Source organism: Lissotriton helveticus, chromosome 3_1 (genome assembly GCF_964261635.1).
Source record: "Lissotriton helveticus chromosome 3_1, aLisHel1.1, whole genome shotgun sequence".
NCBI classification, from domain to species: Eukaryota; Metazoa; Chordata; class Amphibia; order Caudata; family Salamandridae; genus Lissotriton; species Lissotriton helveticus.
The window spans coordinates 262422129-262446408 of NC_136061.1; the positions used below are offsets into that span (position 1 = coordinate 262422129).

At 49.1% G+C, this 24280-nt stretch overlaps 1 protein-coding gene across 6 annotated transcripts in view; it reads left to right on the forward strand.

Moving 5' to 3' along the window:
* Positions 1-24280, forward strand: part of ACACA (acetyl-CoA carboxylase alpha) — a 1199721-nt gene that overhangs the window by 812369 nt on the left and 363072 nt on the right. For all 6 annotated transcript variants that reach the window (XR_013608606.1, XM_078679777.1, XM_078679779.1 and 3 more), the window contains one exon: positions 16109-16229. Coding sequence is in view for 5 of the 6 variants with exons in the window: in XM_078679777.1 (XP_078535903.1) it covers positions 16109-16229 (121 nt within the window). In the remaining variant the exon portion in view is untranslated. The remainder of the gene's footprint in view (positions 1-16108; positions 16230-24280) is intronic.

The window sequence follows — 24280 nt, forward strand, 5'->3', positions numbered from 1 at the left end:
AGGGTCGGCATTATCAGTTCAAGGTCCTGCCTTTCGGGGTGACCACAGTGCCCAGGGTGTTCACAAAATGTCTGGCGACAGTAGCTGCGCACCTCAGGAGGCAGAACGTTCACGTTTACCCTTATCTGGCCGACTGGCTTGTCCAAGCAAAGTCGGCCCAGCAGTGCGCCGGCAACATGTCCCACACCATTCACCTCCTTCACGATCTGGGATTCTCCCTCAATTATTCCAAGTCGCACCTTCAGCCGGCCCATGTGCGGCAATATCTGGGTGCGACGATCGATACTCTGGCAGCCACAGCTCAGCCGAATTCTGTGAGGATCGACAGCATTCAGTCACTGATCCACAAGTTCAGACCGCAACACTCGCTTCCTGCACGAGTGTTCATGCAGTTGATAGGCATGATGGCCTCCTGCATCTTCATAGTCCCGCACGCGAGACTACATATGCGTCCGCTCCAAAAATGCTTGGCTCATCAGTGGACTCAGGCTCAGGGACAGTTGAACGACCTAGTGTTGGTGACCGGTCGGGCATACAGCTCTCTGCATTGGTGGAATCCACACAACCTTTGCAAGGGCCGACCGTTCCAGGAGCCTGTGCCACAGATTATCCTGACGACAGACGCATCTCTCCAGGGATGGGGAGCTCATGTACTCCACTACACTGTGCAGGGACTATGGACAATGCAGCAGAGGAAGATGCACATCAACTACCTAGAACTGATGGCAATCTTCCTGGCATTGAAGGCATTCAAAGTACATCTGTGCAGCAAAGTCGTGTTGATCCGGACGGACAACATGACGGCCATGTACTACATTCAAAAGCAGGGAGGTACACACTCTCCGCAGTTGTCTCATCTGGCTCAGAGCATGTGGAAGTGGGCCATTCAGAGGAACATCTTCCTCATGGCGGAACACCTCCCGGGCAAGGACAATCAGATGGCGGATCTGCTCAGCAGGTACAGCCACCAGATGCACGAGTGGGAGATACATCCATCAGTACTCCGCCCGTACTTCCAGCAGTGGGGTCATCCAGAGATAGACCTGTTTGCCACAAGGGAAAACGCAAAATGCCAAAGCTTTGCCGCCAGGTTCCCTCACCCACAGTCGCAGGGCAATGCGATATGGATGAACTGGTCAGGCAGATTGGCGTACGCTTTTCCCCCAGCACCTCTCATACCGCTGGTGGCACGAAAGCTAAAGCAACACTCGATGACACTCATCCTGGTTGCTCCAACGTGGGCACACCAACCATGGTACACCATGTTTCTAGAATTCTCCGTGGTACCGCATCAAAGGCTGCACCTCACACCCAGGCTTTTGACGCAGAGCCGTGGCGACATTCAGCATCCAGACCCGCAACAGCTCAACCTGGCGATCTGGCTCCTGAAGTCTTAGAGTTTGGCTACCTTGGCTTGCCTCCTAAATGCATGGATATCATACGGGAGGCAAGGAAGCCCACCACCAGAGCTTGCTTTGCAGTGAAATGGAAGCGGTTTGTCATTTACTGTGCTGCACACGACATCAACCCGCTAGATGCATCCATTCCCAACATCATCTGTTATTTGTTACATCTTTACAAATGCAATCTAGCATATGCTTCCATTCGGATACACTTATCCGCCATAGCGGCTTATCTCCAAAACAGGCAGCACCTCTCCGTTTTCAGAGTGCCTGCCATCAAAGCCTTCCTAGAAGGACTCAAACGGGTCATCCCTCTCAGGACACCTCCGGCTCCTGTATGGAATCTCAATGTGGTCCTCACCAGGTTGATGGGCCCACCTTTTGAGCCTCTGCATTCCTGTGAGATTCAGTTCCTAACATGGAAAGTGGCGTTTCTCGTTGCCATTACGTCTCTGCGACGTGTTAGTGAGCTGCAGGCGCTCACTGTACAAGAGCCATTCATACAGATTCACTCCAACAGGGTGGTGCTGCGCACTAACCCTAAATTTCTTCCTAAAGTGGTTTCGCAGTTCCATGTCAATCAGACCATTGAGCTGCCCACGTTCTTTCAAAACACAGAGACGGTGGCAGAAAGAATGCTCCACACTCTTGATGTCAAACGTGCTTTGATGTACTACATCGATAGGACAAAAGATTTTAGGAAGACACAACAACTCTTTGTTGCCTTTTCAGCCCAGCACAAAGGCAACCCCATTTCCAGGCAGGGATAGCCAGGTGGATCGTTAAGTGTATTCAGATTTGCTATCACAAGGCTAAGCGCACTTTAACGGTCCCCCCTAGAGCCCACTCCACCCGCAAGTTGGGGGCCTCCATGGCTTTCCTTGGTAATATCCCTTTGGAAGACATTTGTAGAGCAGCCACATGGTCTACCCCACACACATTTACTAAACACTACTGTGTAGATGTGCACTCCAAGCAGCTGTAGGGCAGGCTGTTCTCAAGACACTTTTTCAGACATCTGCAGCTGGCACAGGCGGCCGCCGTTAATGGAGGGACTGCTATTTATTCTATGCTATAGATATGAATTCAGCAGCCCACATGCCTCGAACTGAATATGCTACTTACCAGTATGCATCTGTTCTTGGCATGTAGGGCTGCTGACATTCATATCGCCCGCCCTCCTCCCCGGCGCCTGTAGCGGCTGCAGAATTTACACTTATTCTTAGCATGGTCATCGCCCACACTGCTACACTCCATCTTCGCCACAATGGCTAAAAACAATCTGGGGTTGGAGTCGATGCCCATGCGCACTGTAGTCCAGGGGAGGAGCCACCTATCTCGTGATACTTCGAACACTCTTCCAGGACAACAATGTGCAATCATCCAGACCCAACACAAGGCGGCGATCTATGCTATAGATATGAATGTCAGCAGCCCTATATGCCAAGAACAGATGCATACTGGTAAGTAGCATATTCATTCTGGTGGATACAGTATCTGCCTGTGGATTCCTCACCTTATGAATTGCGCCCATGGGCAGCACTCCACAGAAACTTTTCTCCTCAGCTCTCCCACATCGACGAGGACGTCACAATGGAACGGCTCCGCATGTGACTCCGCATGACATCATCGTAGCCAAAAGAAAACCTTGTCAGCGTACTGATGTCAGTTCCACTCATTTTGTCCATTCAATCGAGCCGAACGGGTGAACCGACAACATTTTCACAAGTATACACAGCATAGAAACACAGACAAAATTGGAAATTTCTCTTCTTAGACATTTCCTAGTGCTAAACATCACGTGATTCCAACAATAAATCACATAAAACATATATTGATTATTTTTCGGCATCAGCAGACCGGCAGCAGGGAGGCATGTGGGTCAGTGAGGAATCCACAGGCAGATACTGTATCAACCAGAAAAAGCGTTACCAAAGGAAAGTAACTTGTTCTTCTGATGGATGCATCTGCCTGTGAATTTCCTTACCTTATGAATTGCATCCCCAAGCAGTCCCACTTCTGGCGGAGGGTGCCTGCCTGCGTACACCAACAAATCCTGCACCACGGAACGTGCAAAATAGCTGTTCCTCCTTACCTCTGAATCCAAGCAATAGTGCTTTGCAGAAGTGTGAAGGGAGGCCCAAGTTGCCGCTATGCAGATGTCTACTACAGGGACACCTCTAGCTAAAGCCCAAGAAGAAGACTTATCTCTGGTAGAATGAGCTTGAATACCTTCAGGAGGCTCCTTCTTGGTCAAGGCATAGCAGATCTTGATACAGAGAGTATGATCCACCTAGACAGCGTTCTTTTGTGGACAGCCTTGCCCTTCGTTTTGCCCACATATCCGATGAAGAGTTGGTCGTTCAACCTAAAGTCCTCTTTCCTGTTCAGGGAGAAGCTGACCACCTTTTTAGGGTCCAGGTGATGAAGTCTCTCCTCCTCCTTAGAAGGGTGAGGGGAGAAAGTGGGTAAAGTGATGGATTTCCCTAGGTGGAAAGGAGTGACCACGTTCGACAGGAAAGCAGCTATGGTCCGAAGAACCATCTTATCCACATGGAATGATGTCAATGGAGGCTTGGAGCTAAGAGCTTGCAACTCACTCACCCTCCTAGCGGAAGTGATTGCAACCAAAAATATCGATTTAAACGGCAGAAACCTTAAGGGACAAGATTAGCTCCCCACCCTAGAGTGGAGTCATCTGTTACCACTGTGGCCTAGGGCCAGAGAAGGAGGTTGAAACGGCTGCCCTTGAGACAGGTTGCCTGGAAAACACCATAACTGCTCCCCTGCAGTGTCTCTGAAGATTCTGGCTAACTCTTCGAGATCTCCCTTGTGTTGAAACCACTGCCTGCGGAGGCACCACTGGAGGGCCCTCCTATGCCAGCGTGCATGGCTGACCAATACTATGCAGGAAGTGAACAGACAGAGCAGGCGCAAGACCTTCAGGAATGGAACAGCCGCTCCATTCTGAAAAAGTGGAATCATAGCCTTGATGTCTTGAATCCTCTGTAGAGGCAGGAAGGTACTACTCACAGTAGTGTCCAGTACTGGCCTTATGAACAGGTTGCACTGTGAGGGCATCAGGTGAGATTTGGGTACATTTATCGAAAACCCCAAGTTGAACAACAGTTGTGTTGTTACCTGCAAATAATACCACACAATCTCTGGCGACTTGACTTTAAGCTGCCAGTCATCCCGATGTGGGAAAACAGGAACCCCTGACCTTCTGAGGTGTGCTGCGCCCACCGCCATCACCCTTGTGAAGACTCAAGGTGCTGAAGTAAGGCCGAACAGAAGCAACGCCAACTGGTAGTGTTGAGACCCCACCGTAAAACAAAGATACTTCCGATGCGTACGCATCCTGTAAATCAATGGACACCATCCAGTCTTCCTTCTGCATTACAAGAAGAACCTAAGCCAGGGTCAACATCTTGACTTTCTCCTGTATGAGGTAAAAATTCTAAACCCTGAGATCTAGGATCGGCCTCAAGCGACCGTCCTTTAAGGGGGAATCAGGACGTACCAGGAGTAGCATCCTTGACCTCTTTCCTGCTACTGAACCACCGTGATCGCCCCTTTTTGTAGTAATAACAGAAACTCCTGCTGGAGTAGCAGAAGGTGCTTTTCTGAGCATGTGCCCCGGCGGGAAAGAAAAGAAGAGGGAACGCCCAGAAGGGTAGAGCATACCTATTCTCTATGATGTTCAACACCCAGAGATCTGTAGTAACAGACCTCCAATGTTGTGGAAAATTGGACACCCGTCCTCCCACTGGACAAGCACGCTCTAGGATGGAGGAGCTAGAGCTGCTTCCCTGCCGTACTAGTTGGAGAGAAAGAAGAGGAGGAGGAGAAGGAGACTTGCTGGTGTGCTGCACCCTGCAGATGACCTCTGCCCTTTCCCCGTAAGATCTGTACAGGGAATTGCCTCCTGTTGCTGCTGCTGTGGCTGCTGCTTGGCATGAAAGGACAAGTTCCTCCCATATCCACAAAACCTGCAATATCCAAAGCCTCTGGGCTGAGACTGGAGACCTTGCTGTGGCTCTACTGTCTTTAAAGTGCTGCAGCGCCGAGTCCGCTTTTGCCCCAAGCAGCCTGGGTGGGGCTAGGCCACTTTCATTTTCCAAGCAGGTGAGAACCATCGAATGACAGATCTATCAAGTTGGCTTGGATGCAAGGGGAAAACCCTGAACCCTGTAACCAAGCGTGCCTCCTGGTAGCCACAGATGATCCCATCGCCCTGGCAACCGAATCATCAGTCTCCAGACCAGACTGTATGACCTGACGGGCCGCTACCTGGGCATCTGTTAACACCTCCGAAAAATGCCTTTGAACTTCCTCCTGCAGTATAGGAAGCACCTCCCTGGCCGAATTTATAAGGGCATGGATGTAGCGTCCCATAAGGCACATAGCATTTGTTGATTTGAGAGCCATACTGCCTGACTAGAATACTTTTTTTGCAGATTGCTCCATTCGTTTCGATTACCTATCTTCAGGTGTAGATGGGAATGATCCTTCAGACTTCTTTGAGGAGCACGAAATGTGGACGACCAAACTTTCTGGCGATGGATGAGTGGACAGAAAAGCAGGATCCCCCGGAGCAACCTTGTATCTTGCAACAGACCTGGACACCGCTTTAGCAGTCATAGGCTTCTGCCATACATCAAGGATGGGTTCAGTCAAAGCCTTGTAAAAAGGGAGTAAAGGCTCCAAGATAGAGGAAGGAGAATGGAGCACCACAGTCAATATGTTAGACTTTAATTCTGCTGTGGGAAGAGGCAATTTCTGCCGATCAGCTACCTTCCTGATCACGGCCTGATAAGAGGTCACCACCTGCGTTGGGAGACCTTCGGAGATGAGAGCTTCCATCAGAAGAGTTACCCAAGTCAGTAGCCTCCTACAGACCTTCAAAATTTTGATCAGGATCAACAATCTCCCCTTCCTAAGCCTCTTCATGCTCCTCTTGATATTCTTCCTCTTCTATCCATCTCTGCGCCTCCCTCTGAGAACTCATCCTCGGAACAGGCTTTGGTGGCGCCAGAGCCGGCGCCCGTGACTTCGGGAACATTGTTGAGGTTGAGTCGGTGCCGGTTCAGAACGAGACAGCACCGGGGAAGATCCATCCAATGGCTCTCGCCCTTCCAGAGATTGTACCGGCGTCAAAAGTCTCGGCATCGCGAGAGGCCAACCCTCTGGAGCCAGTCGCATAAAAGTCATAAGAGGTGCCTGAGGAAAATTAGTTGGCAGGTGTTAGATCTGGGGGTCTCTAGTTGGCAGAGGTAGGTACCACTGTCCAAATAGGCACCCTTGCTTCTAGTCAGGGCAAGGAGATAACCCTCTGAGATAACCCCTGCTCACCCTCTAGGTAGCTTGGCACGAGCAGTCTAGGCTAACCAGAGGCAATGCGTAAAGTATTTGTACCAACACTCACAGTAACACAGTGAAAACACCACAAACTGACTCCACAACAGTTTAGAAAAATAAAGGTATTTTTAATCTAAACTACACAAGACCAAAACGACAAAAATCCAACATACACAGTTTAAGAATATGGTTTCAAAAAGAGTTCTTAAGGTTGCGTTAAAGTTCTTCAAGTTGCGGTAAAATAAACCACAGATGCGTGAAAAGTTCACAGTTGCGTCACGTTTACTCACAGTACCTTTTAGATGCAACAAAGTTCCAAAAGCAGAAGCTGGTGCGGTGGAAAACAAGCGATGCGTTGCTCCTGAGACCCTGGGGAGGCGATGCGACAGCCCCGCTGCAGCAGCGGGCGTGTTGCGACGAATCCGGTCTGTATGGGGAGGAAGGCCACTTGTATGGATTCCGGTGCGTAGGTTCCGTAGGAAGTCTGTTCTCGCAAAGGCACGATGCGACGATCTCGTAGGGGCTGCGACAATCTCCGGGGCGACGATGCGCGGTCCAGCGGGGATCCTCTCTCTCGCAGCTCCTCGATGCGTTGATTCTGCGACGACACTCGCAGCGACGTGATGCGACCCGCAAGCAAGCGGTGCGGCGATCTCACCCAGCGACGACAGGCTCTGCGACGATACTCGCAGCGATGTTCGATTCTCCCGCACCGGTCTGGTGCGTCCCGCAAACGAAGGATGTGACGTCTCTGGCAGCGGCGTCAGGCGCTGCGACGATCTCGACCTCCGTAGCGGCGGGAAACTTCTCGCACTGTCGGGGATGCGCTCCGCAAGCGAGCGATGCGACACTTTTCAGATTCAAAAAGTCTCTCAAGCTCAGTTTCAAGCTTCCCAGCTCAGGTCCAACCTCCAGAGGCCCCACAACTGGATCAAGCACTCTAGGAGGGACAGAACTCTCTCAGCAGAGTTCAGGGAAGCTGGGGGTGAAGTCCTTTTGTTCCTGGGACTTCAAAACAGGGAGCCAGCTCTTCTCAGGCCCTTGGAGATTCCTTCAAGACAGGGGACACAGCTCAGCAGCAAAGTCCGTCCCCTCTCCTTGGCAGCAAAGCAACAGGTCAGTCCAGCAGAGCAACAGCAGGACAATCTTCCTTCTTCAGTTTCAGCTTTCTCCTTGGCAGAGGTTCCTTCTTGATTTCCAGGATGATCTAATTTTCTGTTGTCAGGGGTCCTGTACTTATACCCCTAAAGTCTTTGTTCTCTTGGTGCATGTGGGCCCTGAGCCCGGTTTGAACCAGTTCTGGGGTTTCCTGAGTACTTTGTTTTGCTGGCTGCTTCTTTCCTTTCAGAGTGAGGGGCAGGGTCCTCAGCCGCCCAGCAGGGGGGTGGAGCCAGCATTGTGGAAGGCAGGCACAGCCCTATTCAGCCCAGGTGCTAACTCCTCCCACCACTCCAGTTGCAAAGGCAGTCATTCAGCCTAGTGCTGACTCATCCATCCTGCTGGGGAATTCCCCAGCCCCTGTCACTCACAAACCAGACAGTCAATACACAAACAGGCCCAGGCACACAGAAGGGTCAGACAAGAGAACAGCAACTTTCTAAAAGTGCTGTTCTCAAACCCAGGATTTAAAAACAACCTTTCCTAAAAGATGTGTTATTAAATTCTGAGTTCAGGGATACTAGATACTTATGTCCTATCTTGTTCCTATGGGAAGAAATGCTGTTAACCACTGTAGCCAGCATCCCCCATGTTAATCTATGGAGCAAGATAGCCTTACAATAGTGAAAAACGAAAATGGCTGTAATTCACTACCAGAACATGTTACCTGCACCAGTACATGCTCTACCTTTCACATACACTGCACCCTGCCCAGGGGGGTACCTTGGGCCTTCCATAGGGGTGACTGATGTGCACAAAAAGGGAAGGGTTTGGCCTGGTCAGTGGGGACACTGACCAGAAGGACATGGCAGTTCTAAACTGCACACAGGCACTGCAGTGTCAGGCCTGAGACATCATTTTAGGGCTACTCCTTTGGGTGGCACAATCAGTGCTGCAGGCCCACTAGTAGCATTTGTCATCACCAGCCCTGGCACACCCAGTGCACTTTACTAGGGACTTCATGGTGATACAAATATGCCAAACATGTATATTCAATCAGAATAACAATTTACACAGAGAGCATATGCACTGTAGCACTGATCAGCAGTGGTAAAGTGCGCAGAGTCCTATTGCCAACAGCCAAGGGTCAGGAAAAATAAGGGAGGAAGAAGCAAAAAGTTTGAGGATGACCCTGCAAGAAGGGCCAGTTCCAACACAACCCCCTTCCAGCCTAAAGCCAGGGTAGACCAAACGATACCTCGATGGGATTCCCTGCTTAAGGCGATAGAACACGGAAACTGGCCCACACAGCAGGGCAGTCCTGTTCTACGCCGTCCTAAACCCAGTTCAATCACTCTATCCATACTCTCAGGGTCCACCATGCCAATCCATGTGGAACCCTTCTCCTCACCTGTGGACACCACCTGTGCGACACCTAGCCTTAATTTCCTCACAAGTGTGTCCCAACAGACCGACAGCAAGCCACAGTGACCACCAACAGTGATCGGGGATGAGACCCAGGCCTCATGCCTCTCAGGGCGCTCAAACCTCTGTGGCGTCAGAGGGTGGGGGACAGTAGCCCCAGGTGCTTGGCACCCTTTGTCCACTCCCTCTCTTGTCAGGTCAGGTCTGACACTCTGGCACTGACCCACCAGTCCTGGACCTGTATCCAGCAGCTGGACAGGAGGCTGTGGTGGGCTTCCCCACACCCGGTCCTCCTCTTCCTTGGGGCTCTGTACCCTCCCACCTGGAGCGGTACCCCCTTCTAGAATAGCCAAGGCACCTGTGGCAAGTGTCCCGCACCATTCATCCACCAGTTCAGGGGTGCTATCCTGCAACTGGTTTTCCAGGTCAGGGGGGATACCCCGGGCCTGGCCCTCAAACCTAGGCTCCCAAGCCTCCAGGTCAGACAACACCTGAACCTGGCTTCCCCACCCAGGGACTAACCCCTGCAGTGGAACACTTGCCTGGCGCACCAGGACTTCACTCACTGAGGTGCCTATACTGGTAGACAGTACCCACCTGGCCAACACAACGGTGTGGCCCAGTCCACCCCCAGGGTGAGACTCCGGCCCTCCTTCCAGGGGCAACCCTGTCCACCAAGACAACCAAGAACACAACTTTCCTACCAGTTCAGGACCTCCCTCCAGCAACTGGTCTCCCAACCAAGGGTTTAACCCCTCAGGTTGTACCGGAGTCAGGGGCGAGGGCTCCCTCCCTCTGCACCCCCTTCCAGAGCGCCGCACCCTCCCTACTGGAGGGGTACCCCTGGGAACCATATTGGTCAGGACACTGGTTACAGATGTCCTTCCTTCCAGGTCAGGCAAATCCTGAACCTGATCTCCCAACCCAGGGACCAAAACCTGCGGTTGTGCATTTGCCTGGCACACCAGGACTTCTGGGGACTCACATAGTACCCCCTTGAGGGTGACACACAACTCATGTGTCCTGTGACAGTCTGCCTGGCGCAGATCTCCCGACCCCTGTCCACCTGACAGCGCGGGAAGATCCCCCAGGACAGAAGTGAGGTCACCATGGTCACTCACTGGGGACTCAGCCCTTCTGACTGGTCCCTGACCCACTGGTTCTCCCACTGGGGACTCCTTCCCCCTCTCACCCCTCAGTTTGGACTTCTGCACCCTCCCAAATGGAGTGGTACTGCCAGACACCAGAACTGATGGAGGCCTGGTTACAGGCACTCCCCGTTCACCAGACACTAGGAGATCCTCCTCAAATGGCCTACAAATACAGTCTAGGTCCCCAACCTGGTGTTCCCTTAAGGAACCCTCCAGGCCCTGAGACTGGGTTTCGGGCACCATGAGACACACCGTCCCACACTCACTCCTTCTCCACTGAGACCTGACATGAGCCCCTACACCCCTCCCACTATGTTATGTTATGTTATGTTATGTTATGTTATGCACTTTTGTATTGCGCACAGCTGCCCCAGCTAAGGGGCGTCCTGGCGCATGGCAGGCAAAGTGCAACAGGTAGCAGAAACACAACACCGATAAAAGAATTTATTTAAAAAGAAAAGTTTTCAGGGCTTTGCGAAAGGCCAAAAGATCAGCCAGTAGCCGCAAGTCCACTGGGAGGGAATTCCAGAGTTCAGCCGCCCTCACCCGAAAAGAGCGACCACCAACCCGACACAACCTGTATCGGGGAACCACCGCGAGCGCCTGGCTTCCCGATCTCAGAGCGCGGGAAGGAACATACCACGACAGGAGATCAGCAAGAATTGGCGGACCCACTCCCCTCAAGATCTTAAACGCCCAGCACAACACCTTAAACTGAATGCGTGATTTAATGGGGAGCCACTACACTGGGACCTAACTGGGCTACACTGAACCTCTTCCACCTCACAGGTCTGGAAGATATCTAAGCCACTCCTTTTGGGATCACTCCCCAATGCCTCCTCAGACTCTCTGGAATCCACCAAGAGGTCTGCCTCCAACGCAAGCTCTCTGGGATCAGAGAACTCACACTCCACCGGGTGTTGGCATAGCTCTGGAAAACAGGGACTTAAAATATGCTCTCCAACAAATGAATCACACAGCCCCCCACAGTTGTTAACCAAGCTACCCTTTGCCTCACCCTCCAGTGCCTCACACAAGTACCCCACACCACTCTCCTGAGACTGGCAAGACAGTATCTGACTGTCTCTGTCACACAACCCACACTCTTCTGGCTGGTCTTCATACACACACACCAAGGTTTCTACCATGGGGGAACCCCTCTCCCTGTACCTCTCATCTAGAGTCAGTAGAGTGTCCCTCCCACCACTAGGAATATGGTCCCCTGTGCCAGTCCCCCAATCTACTTCAGGGACACTGCACTCCACTGGAACTACATCATAAACCTGAACCCCCTGGTGTATGTCGACCCCCTCCCTCAAGTCAGGCGCCACATCTCTGGGTGTTTGTACCTTTCTCTCAGCACTAGATATCATAATTATGCTGCCACCATCTGAGCTGGACTCCACCTCCAACTCAGCAAAGCTCACCTCTTGAGCTACCCATGTTTCTTCTTCAGCTGAGACCCTCATGGCCTCACGCCTCTTGAGCTCCAACTCAAGCTTCCTCATTCTTAATTCATGGGCCAAGGTCACTTTCAATTCCTCCAGGGCACGGGCATGTTTGCGCTCCTCCGCCGCCCTTTCTTCTTCCATTTGCTCCAGCTCCATTTCAAGCCTCAACATTTCTAACTCATGATCTCTCGCCCTTTGGTTTTCCTCCAACTCCTCTGGGGGAAAACTTTCAGCTGAATGGTTGCTGCCAGCCCTTGAGGCTGCTCTGGACACAGGCAGATCCTGTGGCCTGAAACCATCCCTTTGTGCATCCTCATCCACTTCTGCACCACCTGTCTCCCCAGCCTCTTTGGTCTCCCACCAGGCCCTTAAGGCCTCCTGTAGCTCCTCCTTCTTGGAGTGGCGCTTTATGGGGCATCCAAAGTTCCTGCAGAACTGTCTGAGTTTACCTACTTTGTAATCACTTAACATTTCAATATCAAACTCCAGTTCCGCAACTTCACTTGCTGGTTTACCATTTAGAGACATGATGCTTGGATTCTTTCAGGGTTACGATCAAAAATGGAAAAAAAAAAAAACGTAACCGTGGTATGCGGTGGCGTAGTGGTCTGCACTCACTAGTGATGTACACCAATTACTGTGGGTCAAGTACAAATACAAGTTCAAATCCCACCGCCTGACCACCAATGTTGGGATCTGGGGGTCTCTAGTTGGCAGAGGTAGGTACCACTGTCCAAATAGGGACCCTTGCTTCTAGTCAGGGCAAGGAGATAACCCTCTGAGATAACCCCTGCTCACCCTCTAGGTAGCTTGGCACGAGCAGTCTAGGCTAACCAGAGGCAATGCGTAAAGTATTTGTACCAACACTCACAGTAACACAGTGAAAACACCACAAACTGACTCCACAACAGTTTAGAAAAATAAAGGTATTTTTAATCTAAACTACACAAGACCAAAACGACAAAAATCCAACATACACAGTTCAAGAATATGGTTTCAAAAAGAGTTCTTAAGGTTGCGTTAAAGTTCTTCAAGTTGCGGTAAAATAAACCACAGATGCGTGAAAAGTTCACAGTTGCGTCACGTTTACTCACAGTACCTTTTAGATGCAACAAAGTTCCAAAAGCAGAAGCTGGTGCGGTGGAAAACAAGCGATGCGTTGCTCCTGAGACCCTGGGGAGGCGATGCGACAGCCCCGCTGCAGCAGCGGGCGTGTTGCGACGAATCCGGTCTGTATGGGGAGGAAGGCCACTTGTATGGATTCCGGTGCGTAGGTTCCGTAGGAAGTCTGTTCTCGCAAAGGCACGATGCGACGATCTCGTAGGGGCTGCGACGATCTCCGGGGCGACGATGCGCGGTCCAGCGGGGATCCTCTCTCTCGCAGCTCCTCGATGCGTTGATTCTGCGACGACACTCGCAGCGACGTGATGCGACCCGCAAGCAAGCGGTGCGGCGATCTCACCCAGCGACGACAGGCTCTGCGACGATACTCGCAGCGATGTTCGATTCTCCCGCACCGGTCTGGTGCGTCCCGCAAACGAAGGATGCGACGTCTCTGGCAGCGGCGTCAGGCGCTGCGACGATCTCGACCTCCGTAGCGGCGGGAAACTTCTCGCACTGTCGGGGATGCGCTCCGCAAGCGAGCGATGCGACACTTTTCAGATTCAAAAAGTCTCTCAAGCTCAGTTTCAAGCTTCCCAGCTCAGGTCCAACCTCCAGAGGCCCCACAACTGGATCAAGCACTCTAGGAGGGACAGAACTCTCTCAGCAGAGTTCAGGGAAGCTGGGGGTGAAGTCCTTTTGTTCCTGGGACTTCAAAACAGGGAGCCAGCTCTTCTCAGGCCCTTGGAGATTCCTTCAAGACAGGGGACACAGCTCAGCAGCAAAGTCCTTCCCCTCTCCTTGGCAGCAAAGCAACAGGTCAGTCCAGCAGAGCAACAGCAGGACAATCTTCCTTCTTCAGTTTCAGCTTTCTCCTTGGCAGAGGTTCCTTCTTGATTTCCAGGATGATCTAATTTTCTGTTGTCAGGGGTCCTGTACTTATACCCCTAAAGTCTTTGTTCTCTTGGTGCATGTGGTCCCTGAGCCCGGTCTGAACCAGTTCTGGGGTTTCCTGAGTACTTTGTTTTGCTGGCTGCTTCTTTCCTTTCAGAGTGAGGGGCAGGGTCCTCAGCCGCCCAGCAGGGGGGTGGAGCCAGCATTGTGGAAGGCAGGCACAGCCCTATTCAGCCCAGGTGCTAACTCCTCCCACCACTCCAGTTGCAAAGGCAGTCATTCAGCCTAGTGCTGACTCATCCATCCTGCTGGGGAATTCCCCAGCCCCTGTCACTCACAAACCAGACAGTCAATACACAAACAGGCCCAGGCACACAGAAGGGTCAGACAAGAGAACAGCAACTTTCTAAAAGTGCTGTTCTCAAACCCAGGATTTAAAAACAACCTTTCCTAAAAGATGTGTTATTAAATTCTGAGTTCAGGGATACTAGATACTTATGTCCTATCTTGTTCCTATGGGAAGAAATGCTGTTAACCACTGTAGCCAGCATCCCCCATGTTAATCTATGGAGCAAGATAGCCTTACAATAGTGAAAAACGAAAATGGCTGTAATTCACTACCAGAACATGTTACCTGCACCAGTACATGCTCTACCTTTCACATACACTGCACCCTGCCCAGGGGGGTACCTTGGGCCTTCCATAGGGGTGACTGATGTGCACAAAAAGGGAAGGGTTTGGCCTGGTCAGTGGGGACACTGACCAGAAGGACATGGCAGTTCTAAACTGCACACAGGCACTGCAGTGTCAGGCCTGAGACATCATTTTAGGGCTACTCCTGTGGGTGGCACAATCAGTTCTGCAGGCCCACTAGTAGCATTTGTCATCACCAGCCCTGGCACACCCAGTGCACTTTACTAGTGACTTCATGGTGATACAAATATGCCAAACATGTATATTCAATCAGAATACCAATTTACACAGAGAGCATATGCACTGTAGCACTGATCAGCAGTGGTAAAGTGCGCAGAGTCCTATTGCCAACCGCCACGGGTCAGGAAAAATAAGGGAGGAAGAAGCAAAAAGTTTGAGAATGCCCCTGCAAGAAGGGCCAGTTCCAACAGCAGGCCTCCCAGGGAATATGCCAGTGGATCCATGGGGCCAACAGGCGCACCAGTAGGGATTGCCGCCCTGGCAAGTAAGCCAAGCATTGCATTTAAAAGATGCAACAGATCCGTACCATGATTCGGGAAGGCAGGATACACCGGATCTGGCACCACAGGCTCTGAGGCCGCTCGAGAAGGAAGTACATTCCGCTCCAGTGGCGGCACCTGAGACCCTGGAGCCAGAGGTGGAGTAGTCGGCTTCGGCAACTGTGGAGGCGTCGCTTTGCTTGGAACCGCTGGAGTCACCGCTCTCGGAGACGGGGCCGGAGACACCTCAGGAGAAGCAGATGGAGAGAGTTCATCCTTCCGATGACGCCTGGTAACCAGGAACACCGACTTCGGCGTCGCATCCTTCGATGAACGACGCCAAGACACATGGCATCGCCTTTTCTTGTGTTTCTTCTACGAACTAGGGATTCATGCGCCTGCAAGATGTTCACTCCTCGACGTCGTAGTCCGGCGAAAGACACCACAAACAGTCTTCATGGTGGGCAATGTTAGAATTTTTAACCCCCACATTCCCTACATGGCTTGGAAACCAGATTTTCTCTGAGTAGCCATAGTCATTGCTACAAAGACACAACGACTTGTAACAAAGAAACTCCCAGAAATAGAGAGCCCTGGGAAAAACCGTTGCGCATCGACAGCGAGGAAAAAAGGGAACTGTCGTCAGCACACCGACAAGGGCTTCTTATGGCTCTGATGACATCACGCAGATTCCTTGAGTAGCCGTTCCATTCTGGCGTCCTCGTAGACGTGGGAGAGCTGAGGAGAAAAGTTTCTGTGGAATGCTGCGAATGGGGGTAATTAATAAGGTGAGGAATCCACAGGAAGATTTATCCATCAGAAACATATACACAGTCGTACACAGATATTTTTGTTCAGATATACACATGCACAAAGACTCTAACACTTGGATTACTAATTAAGTTTGATAAATAGTAACTGTTACTGCCTATCACAGTCCTGGGTTTCTGTAATGGCCAGCATGTGCCACAAGTGTGTGTTTAGTCTGGAAACAAGATCCATTATTTACAGAAAACATATTCTCTTTTCAGTGTGTCTCCAGCTCTGTCCCAATTCTTGCACCCAAAGATCCCATCGACAGAGTCATAGAGTTCGTCCCCACCAAGGCTCCCTATGATCCCCGCTGGATGTTGGCTGGGCGGCCACACCCAAGTAAGTACCATGCCCTGCTTGCAGAGTTATTAAAATTACTTTTCACAGGTAATGCAGCACTAGTGGAAGGATTTTTACAAGTAACCAGTCACTCATGCATGATTTATGACCTAAGGAATTACATTTTTTACTAACGCCCCTTTACGTATAGATTGGTTTACCTGAATAAGGCACCAATTCCTTCACTTTTGGAAAGGGGTATTTGTTCACATATAGGTCAATTTATATGAAGTGTCTTTTGTTAAGGATTTTTTAAAGATGTAAGTTATGAAACATATATACTGGCCCACAGTACATACCTGTTTTATTTAAATTACCGCACACTACATACCTTGATACACAAATGAAAATTGTTGTTATCGCCCAAGTTATGGCACAAATTTTGTCAACTTCAGACGAATAAAGAGTAAGATGATTCTGTGGTGGTTTTAGCCTGGGATCTCTTGTATGAAAAGTGTGCTAACGCGCAACTTCTTTGCAAATTAGACTAGTAAATGAAGCCAACGCAGAAGGTTAAGCCCACACGCCATAAACTGAATTTCTATAATGCACCAAAGTGATGTTTTTGGATGATTATAAATCTCTTGGCAAGTGAAGAATTGAAGGTATTGGAAACAAGCATCGGCATAGCCAATAGGTCTCGCCTATGGGGCCTTAAAAGTGTTTAGCCATGCAGCACATGAAAACCTGCAAAAACAAAAGTAATCTGTTGTATAGCAAAACCTGAACGAATATGCAGGATTAAGGGACTGATGGAGGCAGGGCATGACACCACTGGATCTGAGCACCGTAGCCTGCACTGCTGGAAGCCGCAGACTAAAGTACGCCAGCCCCAAACCACCAGTTCCATATGCAGCACCTTCACAGTGATGCACTTATCCATAAGCGTAAGGCAGAAAAGGGCATTGCCTCGTTGACAAAGGCCATATATTCCTGCCGTTCCTTGGACACGTCCATGCAAGTGATGGCATCCTGTAGATTCGTGCTACCTTAAGATCCATGCTTGATTGAAATAGAACCCAAAGGGGAAGAAATATTTTAATGGTGCACTGAAAGCCCCTGGTTTCCTGAAAAATCATCCGCAAGGAGAACGTGTGCAAGACAAACTACGAAATTTAAAAAGGAATAAATCACTTGCTTTAGTGTTCGGATCATTTATTTTAAAAAGTACAAAACTCTGTGCAAATGTTGCACTCTAACTTCAAGTGTATTATTCACGTAAATTGCAATGGGTAGTACAATAAAAAAGCCATCATAAATAGTGTTTTGTGTCCTTTTTCCACCAAAAAGGTTTAAGGTATTTTCACATCAGCAGTGCAATCCAACATAAATATATAGCTGCCATAACAGCAGAGCGAAACAAAAACAAAAAAATCTTTGTTAGTTCCTACAAATGGCTAGCTTGAAGTCTCCATGCTTCTATGCAAGTTTAGCTATAGTGCAAGTGTCCGAATCTTCGTCTCGAAATAAACCAAAGACTGCTAAGGTAGAGAGACAGGACGGAAGTTTATTACAAATGAAAGTAGACCTCAGGTGATGTTTTTAAAAGATGCAAGCATATGTACGACACTGTGTTATGTGAACATTGCGCGTTTGTGAAGTGTGTGCCGCTAATAACACTGAAGTACCGTGGCCGCACATGCACACAAATTTAATTAGAATTAATTTACAAAAATAGAACGAACAGTGAATAAAAGGATAAAGCAGACAGGATATGCAGTATGCCTTTGCTAAATCTGGGCGAACCTTGATGTTTTCAGTTGCTGTATTTGTGTTGAAGGGTGGGCAGAAGATGCAGCGACGGGCACAGCTTCTGTTTAAGGGAAACCCTGTATTTGTGTGGGAGGGCGGAAGCAGTGACTGGCGCAGAGCCACCATTTAAAAATAAAGTTACCAGACCCACCCACCGTAATCCAGCCACCCGCTGCTCATGTAAAGATGAATCCACGCAGCTCACATCTCACAAGTTTCTACAGAGCTCACACAAGCCGATCATTTTGCTTTCTGGAGAGCGCTGAATGCGGGCAGTGTACACTGTGATCTGGGAACATCGCCTGTGAAGCACAGCCGTACACGCAAATTGAATCAACAAGCAAAAGCGAGAGTACGGCGCGTTGCTTGTTTGTAACCGGACCCACCAGGAATGCAGCTGCCACCCTGCGCATCGCTGCTCGCTCCTATGAGCAATCCTCAGTGGCAGTGAATCTTTGGGAAGAGGTGGGACATGCACCCGCCTTTGGGCATTTGCGTGCTTTCATTCTTGAAAAACACACGCAAAGCACAATATAGTGTGTGAGAGGAGTCAGACCCACACAGAGAAAGCCGGAGAAGCCACTAGAAGCCTCGCAGAACAGCGCTTGCGCGCTGGCTCAGGCTCGACCTAAAAAGGAGCCTTACAAAGTACGGTGATTTTCAAAAATTAATCTGCAGCTATCCGCCTTACTAAGGAATAATGCCTGCGCAAGCAGTAATTCCGTTCCTTCATTTCACTGAGTCTTATTTAGGCACTATTCTATATGATCTCTAGAAAAAATCATGGACACCAGTTTAAGTGCCGCACTGTCCTTTTGAATGTCTCTGCGGCACTTGATGTAATGTTCCCAGAGCTATTACTTTAACACCTATACCAGGTAGGTAATTGTGGCAAACTTTTAATCAGGATCACCGCATGCCTTTCAGCGATCTGTCTACCACTTATCAATCAATATTCCTGCCACTATCAAATGAAATACCTCGGGACTTTTCACTGCGCCCAACACTATTCAGTGGCTATTTTGTGCCACTGGCTGGATTAAATACATCTTTTGATTTGATGCTGTTGGCATATGCTGACGATTCTCAAACCATCGTTAGGTTGGACGCCCATTTCTCCTGTGCCAAGACAAAACTCCAAAATGTTCTTATAGCAATGGTTAAAAGTATGACTACAAACGCACTCACTCACATCCAGCACTAATAAAACAAATCCTGATAGTAGGGTCTTCGGGTTTCATGGTCCACATATTGGTTGCCTTCCTAGTTTTCCAGTTCTCCTACACCTGATTCTTTTCTGCATAGTTAGTTTATTTTTGACAGATATTTATCTCTTACAAGTTAAACAAATAAGGTGACGTTGACGTGGTTTTGTTGTGTCGGAGATTATTTCTTTACTTCCACTTCCTAGGAATCCAGTAGCAAAGGCCATCAATTTATTTCACCTGGACCAGTGCAGGAAATTGAGCCGGATCCCGGCTGCCCAGTGAAATATGCATAATTTGTCCCAGTGTAATTGTTGACACAGGCCACATTTAGCAAACCATGCCTCCCCATTTCTGCCTTCCTGCAGGCAGTGAGTTGTGGTTTTTTCACTTCCAGTTGGACCCAGAACAAAGGGCGGACCTAAAGGAACATCAGTTCTCCTTTTGTTTGAGTATCACCCTGACTTGGGGCTATCTGGAGACTAAAACATAGATGACAATACAATGGAGGGAAACAAAGGTGCACAACTTCTTATCACTTCACAAGTAGAGAAAGTACGATTTGGAGGGACATTTTTTACTTTGTTTAACTCTTGTATGTTATAGAAATGCATGCACTGTAAGAAAGTCAGATATGTCTCTCTGTATGTATGAGTAACAAATAAAGATATAAATAGCACTTACTATTTTTTTTATTTAATTAGTTTATAGTGCTACTCATCCCATTGTAGGCTGTCAGAAATACCCAATACTTATTATGGTAGAATACGAACAATTGAACGGATGCACAAGTTTCCAAACGGAAGGTATTTGTTATGGTAGAATATTTTGACACCGGTGCGATGTCGCTTGGATAAGCATTGGTATACCAAGACATAGCTGACATTGACACAAAGAGTTGGGGCATCCTCCTAGGGCAAGTTTCCAAACGGAAGGTATTTGTTATGGTAGAATATTTTGACACCGGTGCGATGTCGCTTGGATAAGCATTGGTATACCAAGACATAGCTGACATTGACACAAAGAGTTGGGGCATCCTCCTAGGGCAAGTTTCCAAACGGAAGGTATTTGTTATGGTAGAATATTTTGACACCGGTGCGATGTCGCTTGGATAAGCATTGGTATACCAAGACATAGCTGACATTGACACAAAGAGTTGGGGCATCCTCCTAGGGCAAGTTTCCAAACGGAAGGTATTTGTTATGGTAGAATATTTTGACACCGGTGCGATGTCGCTTGGATAAGCATTGGTATACCAAGACATAGCTGACTTTGACACAAAGAGTTGGGGCATCATCCTAGGGCAAGTTTCCAAACAGAAGGTTTTTGAAGGTGCAATATGTTGACACTGGTGCGAGGTTTGTGTGGATAAGCAATGGTATAGCAAGACCTTGCGCACTTTGACACACAGAGTTGAAGCATCATCCAATACCTAGGGCCCATCGACTGCAGGATTTATCTATAGTGACCCCCGTAATAATAGGGTGTTGTTAGAGGACTTATGTTATCTTCTGGAGGCTAACACTCCTTGTTCAGCTAAGAACACAAGGGATATACTGATAGCTGACACTGGCTAGTGTGAGATACATGTGTCCTAAGGGATTTTCCAAAGAAGGTTAAGCATACCAGCAAGTATCTGAAAAACTTTTGGTGACTATACTATTGTTTTGTATTCTATGAATGTATTGTGTACAGTAGAAAAATATATAATAGTCCGGAAAAAATTATTGATTTAAATTGTTTCCACCGAAACATGTCGATGGAACCCAAAGGCAGAATCTACATTGATTCCTATAAGCTACTGAATTAATTCATGGACACTAGGTCACATAAATAGTAGATATCTTTTTCCCTATAGACTTAAAGTACTGTCTTAAAAAATCTCCATTTTAATTATGTATATGTGTTGCTATGTTGGTGTGATTTTTAACATGAAGAGTATACCTTTTGTGATACAGGATTAACCGCTTCAGCGCGGCGCAGATTCCTGCGCTGTGCTGAACGTTCCATTGGGCTTATGGAACCATGACGGAACGGTTCCGTCATGAGCACAGCTCAACCGACGCTCATGACGGAACCGTTCCGTCATGAGCATGGAAAGGGTTAAAGCAATATATATTTTTCTAAAATTCTGTGTTATGCGGAGTGGGTTGTGCTTATGGATATTAATGAAATGCATATGGATTTACATGTGAATGATTGATTGTGGTTAAAACATTAACTGAGGGAAATATTTAGATTTTTTTTGTTTTGGAGAACCATGTCCCTTCGTGTGAGGGGTTTCCTCGGTTTTTCAGACTAGAGAGTTTAACCCCTTCCATGCTGGTGACGAACCCCAGCCGTCACGCTCCACGGTGCTCGTGTGCTGATGACGGCTGGGGTTCGTCACGGCCCCGCCCTGTTCGTGCGGTTGCCGCACACGGGGGGAATCGCGGCCGCATAGAAGGGGTTAAACGTTTGGAGGCCATTAGGCCCTGATAGCAGCAAATACAAGGTTACATATTTATCAATTTAGGTCTACAGAGTGTATGCATCTCTAGACCAATGGTGCTGCAGTCTGATTAGAGGGTAAAGTACCTTCTCGAGTAGAAAGGCTCCAGAAATTCCAATCTCACTAACCCCAGACTTCATAGCTGCACAGCGATCTTCCATTTTTTGAATCACTTTTAAGTTTCAAAAGGTCTTTGTACTATTTTAGCCTGGCCTTTCTCTCCTAAAGATAGCAACACAAAAAGATGATGAATGGATGGAATGCTGATCATTGTCAACATTCACCACCAGTATAGAGATCTGGGCCTAAATTCATTGTTCTTTTTGCTCACCATTCCATTCAGTTTTGGACCCAGCCATATGCAAATCAGTCTTGACCCTGCTCCCCATGGTAACAGTCCAGCCTGAGCTGCCAGGTCAGGTCCTTCCTGGACCGGAAACTAGTATCCCGGGACCGGTTTTGGGGAATCACCCTTCATCAGCCAAGCTAACTTGAATCCAATGGCATGGTGAGCAAGGGACCCACATCTGGGCATACCTTTTCCACTTAAGGTGACTATAGCAACCAGGGCACAAGGTCTAAAAAAAGAAGTGGGGAGACGCTGATGTCACGACAGAAAGTGACGTCACGAAATGTGTCTTGCACTATCAGACTCATTGCCTCCCCTCGCTCACCCCTTAGATGTGATTGCATCAGAGAAGCCAGCGCGTTAGCAGCGTTCTGAATGAGCTCCGATCACGCCCCAGAGAGTCCAAAGAGTGAATGTGTGGCTCCATTTTCTCCAGTTATCGAGCTCCCGGTAAAATAAGTGGGGGGACGCTGTCCACCCGCGTGGTACCCCGACTCGAGCTCTGATAGCAACACAAAAAGATGATGGACGAAATCCTGAACATTGTCAAACATTCATGCCCTGAATGTTTGATTTTTTCAGCATTCGTCCATCGTTTGTTTGTGCAGCATTTTTTGCCCTAAGTGGGATGGGTATGCCCAGACGTTGGTCCCTTGCTCACTCAAGCTAGCGTGGCTGATGAGGGGTGTTACCTCGAAACCGGTCGGGGTGTTACCTCGAAACCGGTCCCAGGAAACTTGTTTCTGGTCCAGGAAGACCTGGCTTGACAGTTCGGTCTGGACTGTTCCCATGAGGAGCAGGGTGAAAACTTATTTGCATATGGCTGGGTTCAAACTGGGGTGGCATCCTGAGCAAAAGAATGATGGAATTAACCCAGATCTCTTGACTGGAGATGAATGTTTGATTTGTTCAGCATTCCGCCCATCATTTGTTTGCGCAGCACATTGATTCCTGAAGAAATGATGGTCGTAAAGGTGGTCTGCCCCTCGCCAGACGTGCTGCACTTACCCAAGTATCTGTTCACCCTGTATTTTAAGTTTGTAAGTCTCATTTCTTTGTTCCTCCGGTTCTTCATCCTTCAGCCGGGCGCTGCAAGCCACGCCAGCCCCAAAATCGGGGGACCTCGGGCTTTAATTTAGTGTCTGCGTTAAGAGCAGCTGATGATGCCGGTCGATAAGCTGAAGCAAGACACCTCCGAGGTGAAAAGTTAACACCATTTATTAGAGCAGATAGTGCGGCGATATTCTTCAAAGTGACGCCCAGCGCGGGCGGAATCTGAACGATCGGCCTGCGCGCGCGATGAAGAGATGGTGCGGGATGGATGGCGACACTCGACAGAGGGGCCGGGAAGCGGGGGTGTCGAACAGTGTAATTACAAGCGAGGGGCCGATAACACTCTCCGCGGCCTCGCCGGGGTCTGCAGAGGTGAGCGCGCGGGCAGCCGCACTTTTAATTGGTTTTCGATGCGTCTACGGAGGCCGAGGTGCGACAGGAACTAAAGGAGCGCCGAGAAGCGGTGTGCTGAGAGTGTGCAGTTTCCAGACTTCTCGGGTCTCCGCATTAAACCCGGTGTCGCCAGCACAATCACTGTCCTCGCAGCCTGGTGTCTTCTTGGCTTCGTGACCGGTATCTCATCTCATCTATCTACCTGTCGGTCTGTCTGTCCGCCGCTATCTGATCCATCACGGTGATCTGTGGGGATGTTTCTTCAGAGGTTACTGCGAGCTGCTTCAAACGCGGCAGAATCCATTATTTTAATTGAGTGAAGCTCGTGTAACTTTCAAGCTTGAGGCCGGTGAAAAATGCTTCTGTTTCCCTTTTTGGGGAAAGGCTGGTTGCGAGGAAGTCGGGCCATATGTTATTTGTGTGACATCTTCAAGAAGAAGTTTACGGCAGTTGCACGATTAAATACAAAAAAAGAGGAAAACAAAGTAGAATACGGGGTGGCAGGTGCGTGTCAGACAGGTTACTTATGAGTGAATGTGCGAGAGAGAGAAAAGGCCTGTGTGGTATATGTCCGTTTATGTGTGTATCTTCTCACGTGGGTGCTCTTGTACAGGTCTCTGTATGTGCGCCAGTGTGTGTCTGGGTTTATTTCTATATCTTTGTGTGCATCTTTAGATATATCTGTGAATGCATGAGTGGGTATAATGGGGTTATTTCTGTAGCTGAGTGTATGTTTAGGTCTATCGTTCGACACGTCTGTGTCTGTGTGGGGGTGAGATGGGTTAGGCCCATCTCACCCATTGGGTCT